This window comes from Phascolarctos cinereus, unplaced genomic scaffold, assembly GCF_003287225.1.
Source record: "Phascolarctos cinereus isolate Bilbo 61053 unplaced genomic scaffold, phaCin_HiC Scaffold_726;HRSCAF=1367, whole genome shotgun sequence".
NCBI lineage: Eukaryota > Metazoa > Chordata > Mammalia > Diprotodontia > Phascolarctidae > Phascolarctos > Phascolarctos cinereus.
Window position 1 is genome coordinate 37,135,159 of NW_027556098.1, and position 19,672 is coordinate 37,154,830.

At 40.4% G+C, this 19,672-nt stretch overlaps 2 protein-coding genes across 2 annotated transcripts in view; one reads left to right on the forward strand and one right to left on the reverse strand.

Moving 5' to 3' along the window:
- The first annotated feature begins 343 nt into the window (after nt 1-343).
- RPL31 (ribosomal protein L31) lies at nt 344-4,530 on the forward strand. Its single transcript, XM_020992867.1, has 5 exons — nt 344-452; nt 973-1,079; nt 3,619-3,744; nt 4,202-4,314; nt 4,457-4,530. Exons 2-5 carry the CDS (start codon nt 973-975, stop codon nt 4,486-4,488), a joined length of 378 nt encoding a protein of 125 aa, XP_020848526.1. The 5' UTR covers nt 344-452; the 3' UTR covers nt 4,489-4,530.
- An 835-nt stretch (nt 4,531-5,365) lies between these two features.
- TBC1D8 (TBC1 domain family member 8) overlaps nt 5,366-19,672 on the reverse strand; it is a 132,979-nt gene continuing 118,672 nt past the window's right edge. Inside the window, 10 exon segments of the mRNA XM_020992866.2 lie at nt 5,366-6,534; nt 7,573-7,670; nt 8,394-8,483; nt 10,028-10,093; nt 10,589-10,829; nt 15,502-15,570; nt 15,857-15,955; nt 16,100-16,229; nt 17,599-17,715; nt 17,717-17,882. Coding sequence (XP_020848525.1) covers nt 6,097-6,534; nt 7,573-7,670; nt 8,394-8,483; nt 10,028-10,093; nt 10,589-10,829; nt 15,502-15,570; nt 15,857-15,955; nt 16,100-16,229; nt 17,599-17,715; nt 17,717-17,882 — 1,514 coding nt within the window. The 3' untranslated portion in view covers nt 5,366-6,096.

Here is a 19,672-nt window from a genome sequence, read left to right on the forward strand (position 1 = left end):
AGGCTTCCTGAGCTAAGCATGGATGGAAGATAGGAATTCTAGGGGTGGAAGGAAAGGAGTGCAAAGGCGCGGAGATGGGAGATAAATGGCGAGTTGGGCAACAATAACAACAGGGAACCAACTCTTGGTCAGGGGCTTTCTTTATTCGTAAAGTCTGGCCCCTTCTATAGGATTAGTTTAGCTTAAGGAGTATAACGTAAAATAACTTCAGAAACGTGGCCGGTATGGGGAGAGGAGTTTGCTTTTCTCTGCTCCGCCCCCACCGTGAGACGTATGACGCCGAGCGGGCGGACACTCCGCCTCCTTCCTCCTCCCACTCCTCCCTCCTAGCATTCTCATGCCGTCGCCTGCCGCTGCTGCGCACGCGCGACCCGGAAGCAGTACCGGGGTCTGGGTATTAGGTTCTCCCACAATCCTCTGCGCTCTTCCTTTCCGACCTGGTCCCGCACAGGGTAAGTGTGTTCTCAGCGCCCTAACCGCTCGGAATCGGGCCCCATCCTCCCCGGGGGGCGCGCCGACGTGGACAGCGGGCTCCCTCCCTACCTAGTCCGAGGCTCCTCTTTCCCCCGGAGCGGGCATCCGCGGCACGGGGCCTGCCGAGAGGCTCAGTCCAGCTCCAGGCTCTCTCGGGGCCTGGGCCCAGAGGGCGGACGGAACGCGGACTGCCGGGGCTCGGGCAGAAAGGGAGGCGGGGGAGGGGGCTTCTGCAGCCACAGGGATTTGTGGGAGGAACTGAGGCTCCAGGGCCCACACGTGTGGAGATTCGTAGAGACTGCAGGTTTTCGTGCTGGGGGGAGAGAGGTCTCGGAAGGCGTCTGGGAGCCGGGGTCGCCGGGTCGGGCCCCTCCCGGAAGTGGGGAGCATGCAGAATGGAGGAAGGGGCGAGGGTGGAAGCTGGGGAAAGGTGCGGGCGCCGGCAGCCTCATTTGTCATTCACCGTCTTTGTGAATTCTCTCTTTGCTGTCCGTGTAGATGGCTCCCGCCAAGAAAGGTGGAGAGAAAAAGAAAGGACGTTCTGCCATCAATGAGGTGGTGACCAGAGAGTATACCATCAACATTCACAAGAGGATTCATGGGGTGTAAGTATGGCGTTCGTTTTTGCACGAACCTTGGGGGGCGGGGAGGGGTCACCATCTGCAGGATTTTGGTTTGTTAGCGCAGGGTGGAGATTGTTGGGAGTGAGCCTGGTTCCCTTTTTTTATCCTTCAGGGAGTAGATAATTGTAAACGTTTTACAAAGACAGGGTAAAAATTAAAATGTTGAATTAATTTTCCTAAAAATGTGAATTGGAAGTAATGGATTCACAGTTGAATAGATGACTTTCTGTTTTGTGTAAATGGAAGTCCATGTTAGAATTTCAATTTTTGAATTGCTTTTGGGGGAGTGTTTCTAGCTTATTTTGAGTAATTAACTGCAGGTCTGAAGGAAGCTTTATTTAAATTCCGAGTTGCACCTTTTTTTGTAGGAAAAGTAGGTGAGCATAGCTAGCCTGCTGCCAGGAGTGTTGCTGAGTTTTCTTTGTTCTTCATTTAGCAGTCAGGGACAAGGCATGAATCTATGTTTGACTTGTGTGAAAATCAAGAGTTAGGTTGGTCGAGTAGCAAGAAGAGTATGTGTGGGGTTATTTTGTGAAAGATTTAGAATTCCAGTGCAGCTTAAGCGTTGTTGTTACACAGTGTTATCTATTTGCATGAAGTAGTGTTTGAAATTGCAGGAAGACGTTGAAGTCAGGTGCATCAGAAAGAAGATAAAATGGGGTACTGTAAGCCTTTTCCACTTTAGTATGTTTACCTCCTTAGTAAAACTGAGCAGTATACGGAAGAGCACGTGAAGGTCTTTAAGGTGGCGTATTCATTCTGGAAAGTACACCGAATTCGAGTAGTTTTCTTCTGCTTTAAATGGTTCAGTGGGGGAAAGTATTCCTAAATGGCTAGTCTGGTAACATGTTTAGTTTGTCTTCTGTTGAGCTTGTTTATGTTGTGTATTTGTTTGCATAATATTTGAACAGAGGCAGTCGTGGGCCTAAAGAAAGTTTTAGGTAAAAAATGATTTCTTTAGCTCCCTCTTATAAAGCGTTGATTGTGTGGAGTGATTTTTGTATTTTTGGACTATTTTGCCAAGTCTTGGGTCCCAGGCTTTAGAAAAGTTTTGGCTTCAGTTGAAAAGACAAGTCACTGTAAGTGAACAAGGTCTTCTCAAGGGAAGACTATTTGGAAGGCCTGGACTTTTGAGGCCCTCAGCACAACCCTGTGCAGTAGAATGAAAATATCTTTATTATTTTACAGATGAAGAAACTGGAACTCCAGGGTTGTGTATCCTGCCTACGGTTACATAAGTATTAAGTGGTTGAGCTAGACTTGAACCCTAATACAGTTGGAACGTAGGCTTGGTTCAAATCCTCTTTGCTTTCTTATCTGTGTGACTTTGGGCAAATGACCTCCTTGGGTCTTAGTTTTCTCATGTGGAATAAGAATTGCATTAGATGATCTCTAAGGTTCAGCCCTAGATTTAAGATCTCTTGAGCCTCATCTCTAAATTAAAGTAGTAATAGTGATAAGAAGTGCCATCTCAAAATGTAGTTGTGAGTGAGTATGGGTGTTTAACTTCTCTTCAAGTAGACTGAAGTTCCTTAAGGGCAGGGACCACACCTTGTAAGTTTTACCTTCTATTATATGTACTTCATTAATTGATGAAAACACCCAAAGCTATTACCTGTGCTTACTCTAAAGAATAGTTTCTACCAAACATTTTAATTAACACTTATTGCACATATGGATGCAGTCTTTTGGGTATTTTGAATACGATGCTACCTACTTCCCAAAGCAGCTAAACTAGCAAGCTGTTATAGATGATTTATGAAATTTGCCTTCAACATCTAAAGTAAAACCATCTTGGACATAGATTCATGCTGTACCTTTTCAGAAGTATAAGGTTCTGACCAAAACAATCATGGGAAAAGGCCCGGTTGGGGCAAAAACCACGAGTTCCAATCCTGATTGCAATACTTGCTAAGTGTCACTCTAGTCACTTAAATCACTACTTTAGTTTCTCAGGAGTGCACCCTATCCTTTCTATGATAGGAAAAAAACAATCCCTGTATCAAATCCTTTATCACTTCATTGGCTAGTAAGTACCTGATCCGGAGGCATCGGAGTCAAGAAGACCTAGGTTGAGTCCTGCCTCTGTAACATGTTAGATGTGTGACCAGGTGCTAGTCATTTATTGAAATCCTGGGTTGGAAAAAAATGCTAACAGTAGAGTTACTTGGGAGGGGTGGGGGGAGTCTCTGCCATTATATCTTTTTGAACATTCTGTGTTACTTACCTCATCACATGCAGTGTAGCCTTGGCTAGGTTTTATTTAGTCAACAAGAATTATGTTTTACCTGGGTATGAACTGAAAACATGAAGAAAGGCAAAAACTTGCCTCTGTCTTCAAGTGTACGTTCTAATGGAGGAGACTTGTGAATAAAGAGATAAGCATCTAAGACATGTACAGAATAGATGGGGGGGAGTTCTGCAGAAGGTGGGGTTTTAGTTTTATTTGCTGTTGAAGTAGTTATAGTTCATCCAACATTTTTAGTAAGTTCTGTTAAATTTTTTTTCCTTTGAATTTTAGAGGCTTCAAAAAGCGAGCTCCTCGGGCTCTAAAGGAAATCCGAAAATTTGCCATGAAAGAAATGGGAACTCCAGATGTACGCATTGACACCAGACTCAACAAAGCTGTTTGGGCCAAAGGAATAAGGTGCTTAATCCTCTGTTATCATGAGTTGACTACTTATTTAGAGATCTCCAGTGAAGTTATCGATACTGGACAATATTTTCAAAAATATAGGATGCTATATGTTAGTATAAGCTCTTTCCCTTCTTCAGGCTTAGGTCATTCTCAGTAAAGATATGCGAACTGTGAATCCCAAACCAGAAGAAACAGTATTTATTGGCTTCTAACTAAACCAACACATGGCATTTTTCCCCCCTTTCTTCCCCCCCAAAAAATCAACCTTTCCAAAACTTCTGTATAGAGCTGGTCCAAACTTAAGTGGTAGACAGTTGTAACACAGGAAAGCAATGTGGTCACAAGCAGGGGATTAGTTTGTTTTGTTACATCTTAAGTGGTTGTGTGCAACTCTGGAGGCCTTTATTTTTCATGTGAAGGATGCATTTACCTTGGCAAACCTTTTATGAAACCTGTTTTTATCCAGGAATGTCCCATACCGTATCCGAGTGCGTTTGTCTAGGAAACGCAATGAGGATGAAGATTCACCAAACAAGCTGTATACGTTGGTTACTTACGTACCTGTCACCACTTTCAAAAGTAAGTTATATAACTCAATGTGAACTCTGACCTCGGGGCACTTAATTTTGACTTTTATTCAAAACGTTTAGAGTATGCCTCGTTATGAAAAATGCTTATGTCAAAATTGAAATTCACTCGGGTGTTTTCTGTTGCTTTGCAGGTTTACAGACAGTCAATGTGGATGAAAACTAAATTGAACTTCATTTAAATAAAGTTATAAAATCTCAGCTGGTAGCCTGTTTTAACTGTGTAAGTTACTTGCTTGTGACTTTTTGGATTTTGTTTATGTTATATAAGAAGGTACTTTAAAGTAGTTTCTGGGTATACCTCTTTTTAAATGTTTAATGGATGGCAGAATAGGATTTATAGTCAAATAGGATTGTTAGGAACAGTAACTTGAAATATCTCTTCCTGTAGACTGAACCCACGGGGGTGGGGAAGCAAGAGGGGTCAAGAGCCATGTTTATCCTTTGATTCTAGAAGCTGCACCAAGACTTGTAACCTACTCTGTGTACACACTTTGAGTGCCGGTTACTGCTAGGTGGCAGCAGAGCATGCCTGTGCAGTGGACAGGGGACTAGAGAATATGGTTGCTGGGATTCAGGTGTGTGCAATTTTGATGGATTGTTAATGATTTGTGCATCTGGTTGTAGTGGACATCTGCCAGCGTTTGGTTTATGACAGACTACTTTTTGTAAAATCCCAAAGCAGCTAGTGTTGATGGTTCCTCCTCATGTAATAGGGATGACTGTCTTTTCCCATTTCACATCCAAGAGAGGAGCTTAGTGTCTTTGGTATTTTAGGGATTGATACCTCTATAGTTAAAATTCCATTGCATTGAAAAGTTAAGGTTCTTTATCTGCCTTGTAATGGAGATGAAATATGGTATGTTTAGAGTATACCCTAAAGGAGGTGTTTTCCAATATAATGAATAGGCAGGACCGAGTTTTAACTGCCAAATTCTAGTATTGTTTTGTCCAAATTCTGTTTGTATGTGTGCTTAAAGGCTTTTAGTAGAAAGGGACATGTCTATGAAAAGTGTTCAAGTAACTTAAAGAAAACCAGCAAGTCAGTACAAAAGAATATTATTAAAAACTGCTTTTGGGGACCAACAACATCAAAAGCATGGTTTGTACACTTTTTTTTTTTTTTTGCAAGACATACAAATTGAATACAACCAAAAATATTAAAACAGTTTCAATTACCAGCATTGAAACAGGTTTTCAAGATTAGTGCAAAAAGAAAAAAAGGAAACCAATTGCAAACAAGTAGCTCTTAAACTTGGACGTGAATTAATTCCTCCCCCCCAAACACCCCAAATCTCACTGAGTAACATCTTTTACATTCATCGGTGGGGGAAGTGCTTTAAAAAAATACAGGTATCCCTTTATATAAGAGATAAGCAGCAGCAGACTCTGAAATGAAATTGTAGCTTAAACACTGAGAGACAAATCAGGAATAGCCATGAGTACAGCCTGCTCTGCTTTGTCTTCTCCAGGGTCCTTAGCTAGAATTGGTTAGAGATTTGATAAAGGAATGAATGATTTCTGTCCAAGTCCTGTAAATAAAGCTTAATAGTTGTCTCCAGTTTCATTTGGTTGCTGTCTTAACAAGATACCTCTCTAATCCCTCATGTTTCTAAAACTTAACTGAAGCTGACATTTGGACAGAGGTCACTATTCTAAACAGTACGCTAAGAAACTGAGAAGCAGCCTTGTTTGCAACATGTGCTTTGGTATAGCATCCTCCAGTGTACTCAACAGAACGGTGGTGCTGGGCTACAGTGTGCTGTGCTGTCCATTACTCAGACTGGCGGCTCATTTCATTGGTTTTGAGACTGTACTGATTGATCTTGGCGTTTTCAAGTTTAGATTTTATATCTAGTGGCTTTTCAAAGAAGTTTACTAGTGACTGTTCAGTCAAAAGTGATGCTAAAATGTGCTCGAGGGAGACAGTCCAATCCCCTTCTGTCATAGATAACGCTTGGGAATATCTCTGAGGCATCTTGCCCACGTCAGCAAAAACTGAGTCTTGGTCAGAAGTGGGAGCGGACGTTTCTGTCTGTAAATCTTCCATGTACTCATCGGAACAGCTTCCTGAGCTGCTGCTTCTCTGCCCCACTTCTCCTATCTGCAGTAACAAAGTAGTTACTGTGGCAATAGCCTGATAGAGATCATTTTCCTCTGGATCTTCATGAAACATAGTATATAAAGTTTTACAGAACTGGATGAATTCTCTCTGAAAAGAAAAAAGGAACAAGTAATTAGTACACTTTCCAGTAAAGAATCTTATTAGTGGCTATACCTGTAAAAGGAAGGAATGGAATATCAGCCTAGTGAAATCAATCAGTGGCAAATTGAGTCCCCTTTCAAAAATTTTGAGTTCTTGTCCAAAAATTTTTTCCCCTGGACTTACCTAGCTTCATTCAACATGCTCACTTAAAATGAGTCACTTTTTAAACTCACCATGTAGTTACTCAACATTTTTTTACTGTACCATGAACTCTGTTCCTAAAATTAAAGATATGTTCTAATCTGAATTTGTACTTAAGACACTGACACCTGTGAAATTGCTACACACTTAATTCTCCATTCCTTCTGAAAACTGAAGCAGCCCTCAAGAACCTCATATATAGAGACAGAACTTGATATAATGAGGTTTATTTGGCTTGAAACAAAAATTGGTACATAACAGTATTTTGCTTTTTATGCCACAATCTCTTACCACCCTTATTACCAAAATACATTTATTCAAATGTATGATTTGATTTCCCACTATGATTTCCAAATATGTAGCATTTTCCTCTTAAAGCAATTTTGTTCCAATCTCAGTAGAACCATATTTGACTTCTTACAGGACACCAAAGGCATTCTGTCAACCTTAGAGCCTTGTATTCCAAACCTTGCGTGATAGGACCTTTTGGGGATTTACCTTACCGGAATGCCTTAAACAATCTCAATGGGATCTACTAGGGCATAAGAAGTAACTTTAGTTCAGGTTACTTAAGTTAAAGTTGTAATTTGTGGTCTTTCCACTGAAGGCTCGAATACTTTAGTTGAAAGTGACCCAGGCTCTTAAAGCCTAGGCCAGCAGAAGCAGAGTCTGAGGAATGTCCTACCCAGCTAGAAAGATTTCTAGCACTAGTCTGGCCTTGGCTGTCAGATGAGGACTATCTGAGCTAGGGAATGTGCTATAAATGGCAAACTAAGTGACCGTTCTCACCATACAGAGGAATGTAGAATCTTAGTGTGTGTGTCTGAATAATAAATCCATTACCTGGCTCATTTTGGGCAGTTCTTTTTCAGTTTTATCTTTTTCTTTAGCTAAATCCTTAAGCATTTGCTTCAACTGCTTCTGATAATCAGTTGCATCACCTTGAGACAAAGGGAAAACAAAGTGATAAAAACCATTCAGTAAAAGTAAAGAGGAACATAATAGCTAAGAACACAGAGGGAACCATAAAGATAATTTATAACTTTTTTAGTTTTATTCCAAGGACTTTATTTCCTTGGGATTTCCAGGTATATACCAGTCACTTAAGACATGTCCCAACAAGAAAAGAGAGATAAAGGAAAACAATGCAATAGGGCACTGAGGACTTGAGACTACACTGTAAAAAATTTTTCTGTGTAAGTCTTTTAGCGAATTTGAACTTTGAACAAAGCTTTGCAAAATAGTTCTCAGTTTTCTCTCCTATCTGACATTTTTTAGGCAAAAGGGCTAGGATAAAATCCTTTGTCAGATGAAAACATAGCACTTAACAGAAGCAAACTCATTATCATCAGTACACATGAGCTTAGAAACCTGGGTGCATCCCCTCCTTGAACAAGCTTTTAATTTCTCCCCATAGTTATGGAGAAGAACAAGGATCTGGAATTGATTAAGGACCACACAGTCTTTGTATTCTATGGGGCAAGGAGAGATGGCATGATAGTTGGGAGGAAGAAACCATTTTGACTTTGGGAATTTTCTTCCAAGGGGTTTTGAGAAGATGGGGATAACTAGGTCAGGTGGGCAGGCTGAAGATAATTGCATTTCAGCAACTAGAGTATCTTTATCCAAAGGAAACATTTTAAAAAGCGAAAACCAATACATGCCATTTGACTTCCCAAAGACCAGGGGTCTTGAAGTTGACAGCAGTGGATTCTTTAATGGTGATTGACTGTCCTTGTCATTTTCAGTGAGAGCTTAAAAAAAAAAAGAATAACATTTAAATTCTCATCTAATTTTCTTAAAAATCAGTTAGTTCTTAATTACAGTTTAATGATATAGGGACAACTGTAATTTGACCCTGAATAAGTAACATTTTTTCTTTAAAACTAAGTGCCATTTTCTGAGTTTGGAAGATCAGAATGTTAAATTCTTAGGTAAGTTGGGTAATTTACCTCAGTCTGAGGTAATTGGTCAAGTCTCCACAAGGTGGCACTGAAGCCTAAAATAGCAACATATTTTTCTAATCAGGTTTCCATAAATTGGCATAACGTATGTAATGTGTCATAGAATCTTAGGTCTAGAAGTGGAAAAGGACCCAGTCCCTATTTCTGATGAGAAAATGAAGGCAGAGCATAGATGGCTTGCTTTAAAGGTAAACAGTTTGTTTTTGAACTCTGGTCTTATAATTACAGGTTCATCACTCATCCCTCTGAAGGTACCAAGCCATTTTCTTAACTAACACAAAGTAGATAAGGCTTTAGGAATTAACAAAAAATGAAAAGGAACCATAGCACTTCTGCCACTAAAACAGGAGTTCTCAGCCTTGTGTCACAGACTTCTCAAAATAGTACCTTTAAATTTATAAAATACATAGAATTACAAATAAAACCAATTATATTGAAATGATTATCAAAATATTTTGAGAAACAAATTCACGGGCCCCAAGTGATATATCCCTGCCCTAAACGAATCAAAATAAATTTTTGTCCTAAAGGTTCATGCTTTGTGTGTTTTACAACACCTAAAGAAAACTAAACCAGACCTACAACTAAACCAGGCCCACAATATGACCTTGGGCCAGTCACAACCTGCCTTGGCTTCAAATTTCCTGTAAAATGAAGTTAATATTGGGTACATAGCTCACAAGATTGTTGTGATTTCAAACGAGACAATGCCACTGTTATCCACTGCACTTTTAAGTTCATATGTTAAGCTGTTAAGTGTAAAAATGCTGCCACTTCATGATTGAAACGTCCATTCTGCTTCACTTGGGTGCCTCTTGTAATTGGTATACAATCAATGTCCATGGAGCCAAGCCAAGGCTTTTCGGGATGCACATCTGCCCTGAGTTAAACATGGAGTTAAATACCCAGGTTAAAGTTCTAGCTTGGTTCCTCACTACCTGGCAAATATTTTTTTTTTAAGTAAAATTTTGTCCCTTATTTTTACTGTTTTCATTTACTTCTGAAGTTTGGTCAAAGACTGTCCTTCCTTCTAGCCCCACCACAAAGAAATGTAAACACAGGCTAGTTTGGGGAAGAAATTCAAATTATCAGCAGGTTGGCTCCCAAACCCCATTTGATCTAAGTAAGCTTTGCAAAACTAAGAAAATGTGCCTAAAAATGTTTTTTTCAGGCTTCAAATGAATCAACTGCTTTCTGTATTCAGTAGAGTCCTGAATGTCTTTGTAGAATAGCAGCTTTGGAGCATGTCACCTAAAATATATAGAAATATGAAAATGTGTTACATGCATGTATGGGTAGACTAAAGACAGCTTTTCTTGCTCTATATATCTTACCAGGAGGGAGATGGAGCCTATATAGTAGTTTTATTTTTTCATTCATTTCTCCATTGTACATAGTATCTGCAAATGAGAAGTGGAAAATAAAATTGTTTTCAGATATTCCCACCGTAGAGATAAAAACAGTTCACTTTGCATGCACTACTTTTGACAATTGCACATTTAAAAAAATTTTTCTATATGACTTTTTAGCAAATTTGAACTTTGAAAAAAGCTTTGCAAAATAGTTCTCAGCTTTCTCTCCTGACTTTTTTTAGGGAAAAGGGCTAGAATGAAATCCTTTGTCAAATGAAAACATAGCACTTAACAGAAGCAAACTCATTATCATCAGTACACATGAGCTTAGAAATCTGGGTGCATCCCCGCCTTATACTCTTCATTAACGAAGTTTATACTTTAAAAGTTACCTTCAAAATAGCCAAGACAGTGGTATTACCTCTCTAACCATGTGAACCAAGAGTGATATCACCTCTCTAACCATATGATCGACCTGGTCGTCTTCACAAGTATTTTCTGGGAAGAAGACTAGTATAATGTTAACTACCCATATATTATTACCTAGGCAGATAGCAAATCCTTTGAATGCAATAAGATGATCCATGTTTTCATCCAGGAGGCGAAAGGTCCTTTCAGCCAGGATCTCAGTGTGGGTACCACATGTCCATGGAGAGACAAGTTTATAAAGGTTGGTGAACTGTTGAGCATCTATCAGATACTGTTCAGCATATGGTCTGTTGGGGTCGTGGTGCTGAAATGCAGGATTTGTCTGTTCCCAATAACAGCTTATCATATGTTCTCTCTATTAAAAAAAAAAGTTAAATGTAAAGCTGAGCCACTAGGGTAGAGGCCTCTAAGAGCCAGGGGAGAGGTGAATCATTCACAGCTTGTCTAATTTTCTTTTCATTGTAGTGTCAGGATTAAGGGTGGAGAAGGGGGTGGCATGATGGACAACAGCACTTCAGGATCGATTTCACTGTGCCACTTAAAGGCTTTGTGACCATTGGCAAGTCAGGATTTAGAACAAGAAAGAACTTGAGAGAGTCTTGACCAACTTCATTTTACCAAAAAGGGAAGTGACTTGCCTGTGGTCACATTGGTATTAAGAAGCAAAAAAGATTTGAAACCAGGTTACATTACTTTACTCCAAATCCAGTGCTCTTCACAACAAATCTCATCAGTTAACTTCTCCGTCTGTTTCTATGTAAATTGAGTGCCTGTCTGTCTTTACTCCCCAACTCCTGTCTTCATTTCACACTAGTGGACTTCAACACACTCCCTCATATGCTCTAACCACATTTCCAGTGACCTACTCCTGCACTGTAATATAGCCACACACAAAGATGGCCATGCTTCTGATCTTGTCATCACAAAAGTACAACTTCTATCAATTCTGAAATTCTCTTGCCTGGTTAGTCTCTTTGCCTTGCAAGCCCACACTGTGAACTTCAATCCCTCAGCCTCTCTCCTCGCCATCACCCCTACACTAGATACTCTTCCTTTCCTCTGCTTGACCCTTGGTGAACCAGTTCCACTCTACACTGTCCCCTCTTTGAGTTCCTTGCTCTCTCATCCTGTCACCAATCTTGTCCTGCCAAGCCTCAGCCTTGGATCACTTCCACCCTTCATGCTGCCTGCTCCTCCTGTACACAGGCTACTGAACAGAGCAAGAGAAAACCACAGAACTATTCTGACTGGTTCTACTAAGAATTCGTTACAGAACCTCTACTGGGTCCTCAGAGCTGTAAAAGTCTTTTTATGCTTCCCTAATTAATTCACTTTCCCACTGACTATAGAGGATTTTCCAAATCTTTCCATCTTTCCTCAAACCTCCCATGGTTCTATGCTGATAACCTTGCCTCATTTACTGTAAGAAATTGAGTCCATTTGTCAAGAGCTTCCTCTTCTCCCCCCTCACATCTCACATGTCCCTCATGCCCTCTGCCACCATCTCTACTCCTTAGAAGCTAAGTGCCTCCACCACTTAGCATAGCGCCTGTCACCATGTAAATCCTTATTGACTTATCTCTGTCTCCCATCAAGAGAGGGCCCTTTTTGCCAAGGCAAACTTCTCTACGAGCTCAGATGATCCCATTCCATCCTATCTTCTGAGGATGGTCCCTTCTGTCATCCCAGCTCTCCTACTTCAGTCTCGTCTATTAGCTGTTTCCCTACTACCTACAAATATACCTATGTTTCCCCCCATCCTTAAAAATAACCTCACTTGGTCATCCATCCCAACTATTGTATCATCCCTCCCTTTTGTAGCTAAACTTGGGAAGGCCATCCTCCAGTGGACTTCCTTCTCTCTCACTTTTTTTTTTAAATGAGGCATCAGAGTTAAGTGACTTGCCCAGGGTCATATGGCTAGTAAGTGTCATGTGTCTGAGGCCAGATTTGAATTCAGGTCTTCCTGACTCCAAAGCCAGAGCTCTATCCACTGCACCACCTAGCTGCCCCTCCCTCTCACTTTTTTTTAATTCTGTACTGGCTTTTGAACTAATTGTTCAACCAAAACGTTTCTCCAAAGTTACTAACCATTTCTTCATTGACAAGTCTAATGGCCTTTTCTTAGTTCTCATCTATCTGGACCCCTTTTACAGCCTCTGACGCTTTGGATCACCGTTTTCTTGATTCTTTTGGTATCTGTGATGCTACTCTTCTGGTTTTCCTGCTCAGACTCCTCCTTAATCTCGTTAGCTAGATCTTCCTCTCAATCATGTCTGCTGACATGGGGATCCCCATGGTCCTCTGGCCCTGGGCCCTCTTCTCCCTCTGTTATTTCTATTGGTCATCTCAGAGCTGCCAAGGGTCTCGTTATCATCCATGCCAATACTTCTCAAATTTTTTTATCCAGCCCTAACCTTTGCCTACCTGCAGTTTTGCATCTGTCATTGTATATTGGGTATCTTAAACTAAATATCCTAAATATATCTTAACTCATTATCATCTCCAAAACTGAACTCATCTTTTCCCAAGCCCTCCCCATGTTCACACTTCTCTGTTAATGCACCGCCATCCTCCGAGCCACCCAGGTGCACAGCCTAGCATTCTCAACTCATTTTTCACTCTCACCCCCACACATATCTAATCTATTGCCAAATCTTGTACATTTTACCTTTGTAATATCTTGCATTCACCTCCCTTCTCTGACACTGCCACACCCAGCACAGGCCCTCATCAGCTCACGCCTGGACTACTGCAATAGCCCACTGGATGGTCTACCTGCCTGCCATAAGTCTCTAGTCCAGTCCATCCTCCACTCAGCTAGCTATCAGAGTGATCTTCTTAAAAGCCCAGATCTGAGCTTATCACCACCCTTCTACTCAGTAATGAATAGGAGCTCCCTATCACCTCCAGTTTGAACTATAAAATCCTCTGATGGTCAGAGCATTTAGAGCATTTCAAAACCCCCTTCCAGTCATCTTACACCTCCCCTCCTCCCCCTCCATGTGTATTGGGATTGATGACAACGAACCCCTTCTTGTTCCTTCAACAGGACACTCAGTCTTCAAATCTGGGCACTTTCACTGTCCCTCACACCCAGAATGCCCTCCTTCCTCATCGCAGTCTCCTGGATTTCTTCAGATTTCAGCTAAAATCTTACCTTTTACCAGAAACTTCACAACCTCTCTTAATTCAGTGCCTTCTCTGTGTTGATTATTTCCAGTTTATCCTGTACATAGTTGTTTGTATATTGTCTTCCTCTACTGGACTGAAGCAAAAGCAGGGACTGAGTTTTACTTTTTTTTGTATCCCCAGCACTTAGCACAGTGCCTGCCACATAGTTGTTGCTTAAGAAATGTCTACTGATTGACTGGTCACATATCACTTTTCTACAGGGTTGTAATAAAAGAGTACAAAAGTGTGTGTGTGTGTGTGTGTGTGTGTGTGTGTGTACATGTACACACACTATAGGCAGCTAGGGGACTCAGAGTATCTGACAGGGAGTCAGGAAGACCTGACTTTAAATCTGGCCTCTGGGCAAGGCACCCATCTGCTTCAATTTCCTCCTTGGTAAAATGAGGATCATAATAGTACTTCACAAAGGTAATATTTGTAACGTGTTTTGTATACCTTAAAGTACTATATAAGTGCTAGCCATTATCATGAATGGAAGTAATTATTAGGCAACAGGACAGTTCACCTTAATTACTTATGTGAAAAAATAAGTTTTCAAAACAGTTTGCACAGGGCCTACTACCTGTACTACAAATGAACGCCAGTTCTTAATAGCTGTATGACCACGGATAGGGCCTTAATTTCCCTTGTAAACCTTAAAGTCCTATAAAAAGGAGTTTTAGCTTATTTATTATTATTATTCTCTTAAGAAATAAGTACCTGCTTCCCAAATACAAAACACAGTGTGGCACAAATTAGGTATAGCGCTTCATTTATCCAGCACTGCTGTGTAATGTACTCCAAAGTAAATCTTCCATTTAATGTTTGGATGACAAAAACAAAGTTTTAAAAATAAACAAAACCAGCAACCTTTTACAGAAATCTTCCTAAGATGTACTACACTTCCTTGACTTACAATGCACAGTATATTGAACATAGTCAAATGTTTCAAAGTCATGACCTTTCATGACTTTACCATGCTGAGCCACAAGCCTCCAAACCTGTTGAGGTACAGCAGGATGTTTGCTCCTACACTAAATGTCAGATGCTGTGGTTTTTAAAAATTCTTGTGTCTGTTTTTCATGCATTGCCCTCCAACAGTCTGTCACAGATTATTTCTTGCTATCCTTCCCAGACCACCTTTTTCCTCATTCTCCTTTGCTGCTTACCTGGGTGCTGGAAAACCAGACCAAGCCCATTCAAATTGTGCCTAAAATTAAGAGCTCCCAAAATGTGAATGGAGCACGTATCATATAACACCTATTTTGTCTACTCAGAGGCCTTTTACTATTGAGTTTGCAGCTTTGTTCTAGAATTGTCACTATACTTATAACAGTTCCAGTTAAAATCCTGCCTCTCTCCTGATGGTTCCCAAGTTCAGAGTACTCATAATTTGGTTATTGGCTTATATAACAAAGGGCAGCTAGGTGGCGCCATAGTGCATAGAGTGCCAAGCCTGAAGTGAGGCAGGCTTATGTTTCTGAGTTCTGTTTTGAGCTCAGACACTTACTAGTTGTGTGACCCTGGTCAAGTCACTTAACCCTGTTTGCCTCAGTTTCCTCATCTGTAAAATTAGCTGGAGAGGGAAATGGCAAACCACTCTAGTATGTTTGCGAAGAAAACCCCAAATGGAGTCATGAAGAGTTGGACGCTACTGAAATGACTGAACAACAAATAATAATGTGAAAAAAAACACGCACTAAATGGAGACAGCAAAGGAACCACAAGAACCTCAGTCAGCAGTTTTTCTTAGCATGATTACAAAACAGATATTTTTTTAAAGGTGGCTATGAATGATGTGTCATAATCATGAAACAACTTTAAATTTTACTTTAACTCCTTTACATTCATACCTTGAATAAGTCATAGAGTTCCTCTAAATCTTCAGGGAGAATCGATACTTCTGGAATAACAACCCGGAGCTTAAGAAAGGGAAAGAACAGTATGGCATGAATACCTGCTTCTGTGTGTGGGGAAGAGAGTGCAGCAGTAGGTCACTTGGGAAGTCTGGAAAATTGGGCTCATTCATGCATAAAAGTTCCAAATGCAAAGTTCCCTTTTGCTAAAATCACTCATACGTGGCTGGTGACATTACAGAGTGATCCGATCTTTCTAGAAAGTTAATGTGCAATGTCATGTAAGATTGTGATTCCCACCCTGTGCTCAGCTACACTCCATGGCAGTCATTCTGGGCAGCATTTCACTTACAACATTCTGTTTTGTTGTGTCCTCATGACCTTGAAGAACTCGGATCCGGTGTTTGCAGCGCATATGCTCAATCAATTCCACTGACTGGTCTCCAAATTTCTGCAGCGAGACATATATTTGAAAAATACCTTCATGTATAGAAATAGCAAAAGCAAACTGTTCTCAGTGGATTTTGAATACAAAATCCATTCCTTCTTTAAAAAAAATAAATTTCCAGGGTAGACCTGAGGTGGCCCTTCTTACCTCATAGGAATCCCGAATTAGATCTGCTATATCTGTCACAGGGTAGGGTTCCTGATCATCTGAGAAAAAGGCATGATGATTTCCAATTGGTGGTCCAGGGCTTTCTTCATTTTTAACATGATCCAGGAACCTAAATAGAACCACCAATCCATTCAAAGACATGCTGTCACCCACACAGCTTGGTATCACCCTCTTTTAGATAGTCTAGTTTTAATGGTAAAGATGTAACTTCTTAATGTTGAAATAAACCCTTTTAAAAATAAAAGTACATCATTATTACATACCTAATGACTGAAACAAAAAATAGATAGCTTTCAAATTTCAGGGAGATAATACATTTTTGCAGATTTTAAAACTGGTAAAGACACTAAAACTTCTTAAAGGGCAAACCTATAATTTGTTTTTTAATGTGAACATCAGAAATATAGCCAAATCCAGTTCTGAGTAGAAGCTCATATCAGCAACTCATTGTACATTTTAAAAGAAGAAAAAGGAAAATGTTAAACTATTTTGTGATAGTATTCAATAAAGACTAGAGACCCCTCGGTAAATTCTCTGAAGCTGAATTGAGACTTGGCATATCTGAAAGATCTGTCTGTTATACAGAATTAATATCATTCATTTAACATTAGTAATAAAATGTTTTGTTGATTTCTTCTATTTTATGTATCACGATTTTTAATATCCCTTACCCCAATGAGCTCACCTTTTTAAGACAAAAACAACAACACTTAGATGCTTTCTATTTTTCCAAAGTGCTTTCACACTGATCTCATTTGATCTTCATAATAACTCTGTGAGGTAGACAGGGGTAGGTACTTTAACTCCCATTTTACAGAAAAAGAAACAGATACAGAATGGTTAAATGATTTGTCCAAGTGAAATAGTCAGGACTAGAACACTGCTCTTCAGATTCTGAAGTCTAGCAATCAGATTATTAACTACCACATTGCTTCCTATCCATAAACAGCACACCTGGTGCTCGAGTTCAAATATTAGGTCTTTTCCTCTTTTTGTTTCACATGGTTCTAAAATGCTCTCGATCAAGCCTGAGGCCTAGCTACGTCAGTGCAGAACCAGACAGTTGAATTTTGTTTTAGAAAGCACATAAAGCCTTTGACCTCCTGAGACCTTTTTTTTTTTTTTTACAATGCAAGGAGTGAGTCCAAGGAAAGGGGAGCTCCCATGTCTAGACTTGTAGGAGAAGTAGAAGGTGAGTAGTGTTCCACACCACACAGAAGTAGGAGTGCTCCTCCATATCTTGAGGAAACTGATCAATCACAAAAGCACATCAACTCTTGAATCCAAATGCTGAAAATAAGGCAGCAGCAAGATGAAATCAGGTAGCTAAATGCTGTTAGGATGCCCCAAGCATACCTGTAGTAGTATTACCATAAGCAACTTCCCAATACAACAGCTTCGATGCAACTTCCCCACCCCCCAACGGTTTGTTTTTGGACCAGCTATGTAACCCATTGTCTGATGGGAAGGTCACCAACCTGCTAAGGATCATCAGGGCTTGGCCATCATCTTTGCTGCTACATAGCTCCACTGCATTTGCTTCTAGCACAGCTAACCCCAGCTGGAAGATGGCTTTGATCCCATCGTAGAAAAAAGTCTACGACGTTCACAGCACTTTCTAAAGGCATGATGCTGAGGAACAAGGTCAGGAACCACGAAAGGGAGATGGAAGCCAGAGTGGATAGATCCTTCATGTGTTCAGCCAGTTCTGGAAGTCTCTCTCTTATAAGTTCCTCAAAGACGGACTGGTCCACTTGGGCCCCTGGAACAAACAGCGGGGGTCAGAATCATAAGAAGGGGAGGGGAAGAAGCATTTATATAGCACCTGTTACATGCCAGACATTGTGCTAAGTGCTTTACAAAAACCTCATTTCATCCTTACAATACCTCTTTGAGTTATGTGCTGTTGTTATCTCTATTTTATAGGTGAGTTAAAAAGGCAAACAGGTTAAGTGACTAGCCCAAGATCACAGCTAGGATTTGAACTCAAGCCCAGTGCTGTATTCACTGCACCACTTTTGTTGCCTCTCATAAGAAAAAGAAGCAGCGGGGGCAGCTAGGTGGTGCAGTGGATAGAGCATTGGCCCTGAAGTCAGGAAACCTGAGTTCAAATCCAACCTCAGACCAAACACTTGACACTTACTAGCTGTGTGACCCTGGGCAAGTCACTTAACCCTGACTGCCTTAAAAAAAAAAAAGAAGAAGCAGTCAGGGTCTTTTTTCTTCATCTGGTTCTACTGCCAATAAAATTAGGTTAATAGTAACCAGGGCTGGTAAGTCCCTGTGAAGACATTAGGGATTCCCCTCCTGGATAGTCCACATCTTCAGTCATAAACCAACTCCTAATCTCCGTTATACAGCCAGTGGCTTTTCATTCCTCAATCTCCCACATACTTCTCTGCTTACCCTACTCATCCAAAAAGAAAAACTCTGAACTCAGATATCCAAAATGTCCTGAAATCCCCTAAGCAAAAAAAAAAAAAAATTTCTCCTCCCATCATAGAGGATGTGGTGATGTTTACCACATATCCACAATTAATAGCCAACAATTGATAACTTAAGCATTTTTTAAAAATTAACTTTTAACTTTATGAGTTTAGTGAATCATTGCCTTTACCATTTCTTATTTATGTGCCTGCCTTGCAACTTATTGGTGCCCAGAGGGCTAAGAGGTTAATTGGTTTGCCCAGGGCCACAAAGCCCTGGTATGACATAGTATGTAGGACATAGCACTCAAACCCAGGTCTTCTGACTCCACGGCTAACTCTAGCTACTGCACCTTAATATCATCTATAAAACCCAAAGTTCAAATTTCTACCAGATTCTTGTATTTTTAAAAGTTTCATTTCTCAACATAACTCTTACCATAGACTCCTCCCTTGTAACTAAGAAAAAGAAATAAAACTGATACAGCCACCACATATGGCATCATATACTTCATACTCATAGTCTGCCACTTCTCTACTGAGGAAAGAAGTAGGTACGTCCTTAGGGACAAAGAAAGCCACTGCACTGGATCTGAATGTGCCTTTCAGGGTTTTTGTTTGCATGATTGTAGTAATTGTATGGGGCGCTAGGTGGTGCCACAGTGCATAGTGTGCAGAGCCTGGAGTCAGGAAACCTCATCTACCTGAGTTCAAATCCAGTCTCAGACACGTGCTAGCTGTGTGGCCCTGGACAAGTCACTTAACCCTGTTTGCCTCAGTTTCCTCATCTGTAAAAATAAGCTGCAGAAGGAAATGGCAAAAATCACTCCAGCATCTTTGCCAAGTAAATCCCAAATGGGGTCACGAAGAGTCAGACACGATTCAACAAGAAGAAATCATATATGTTGTCCTGGTACCTTCTTGATATTTATGACTGCAGCTTCAATTCCATGCAAGGTAAAATGAGCTGCTAATTATGTTATTTTTGATGAACAAAGAATGCCAAATGAGATAGAGTTAAGACATAAATAAAAGTTTACCCTGTAGTGTGAATTATCTACAATCTACACTTTGTCTATAGTCACTGATGACATTCAATTAAGATCTGGATCTAGATCTCTTTTAA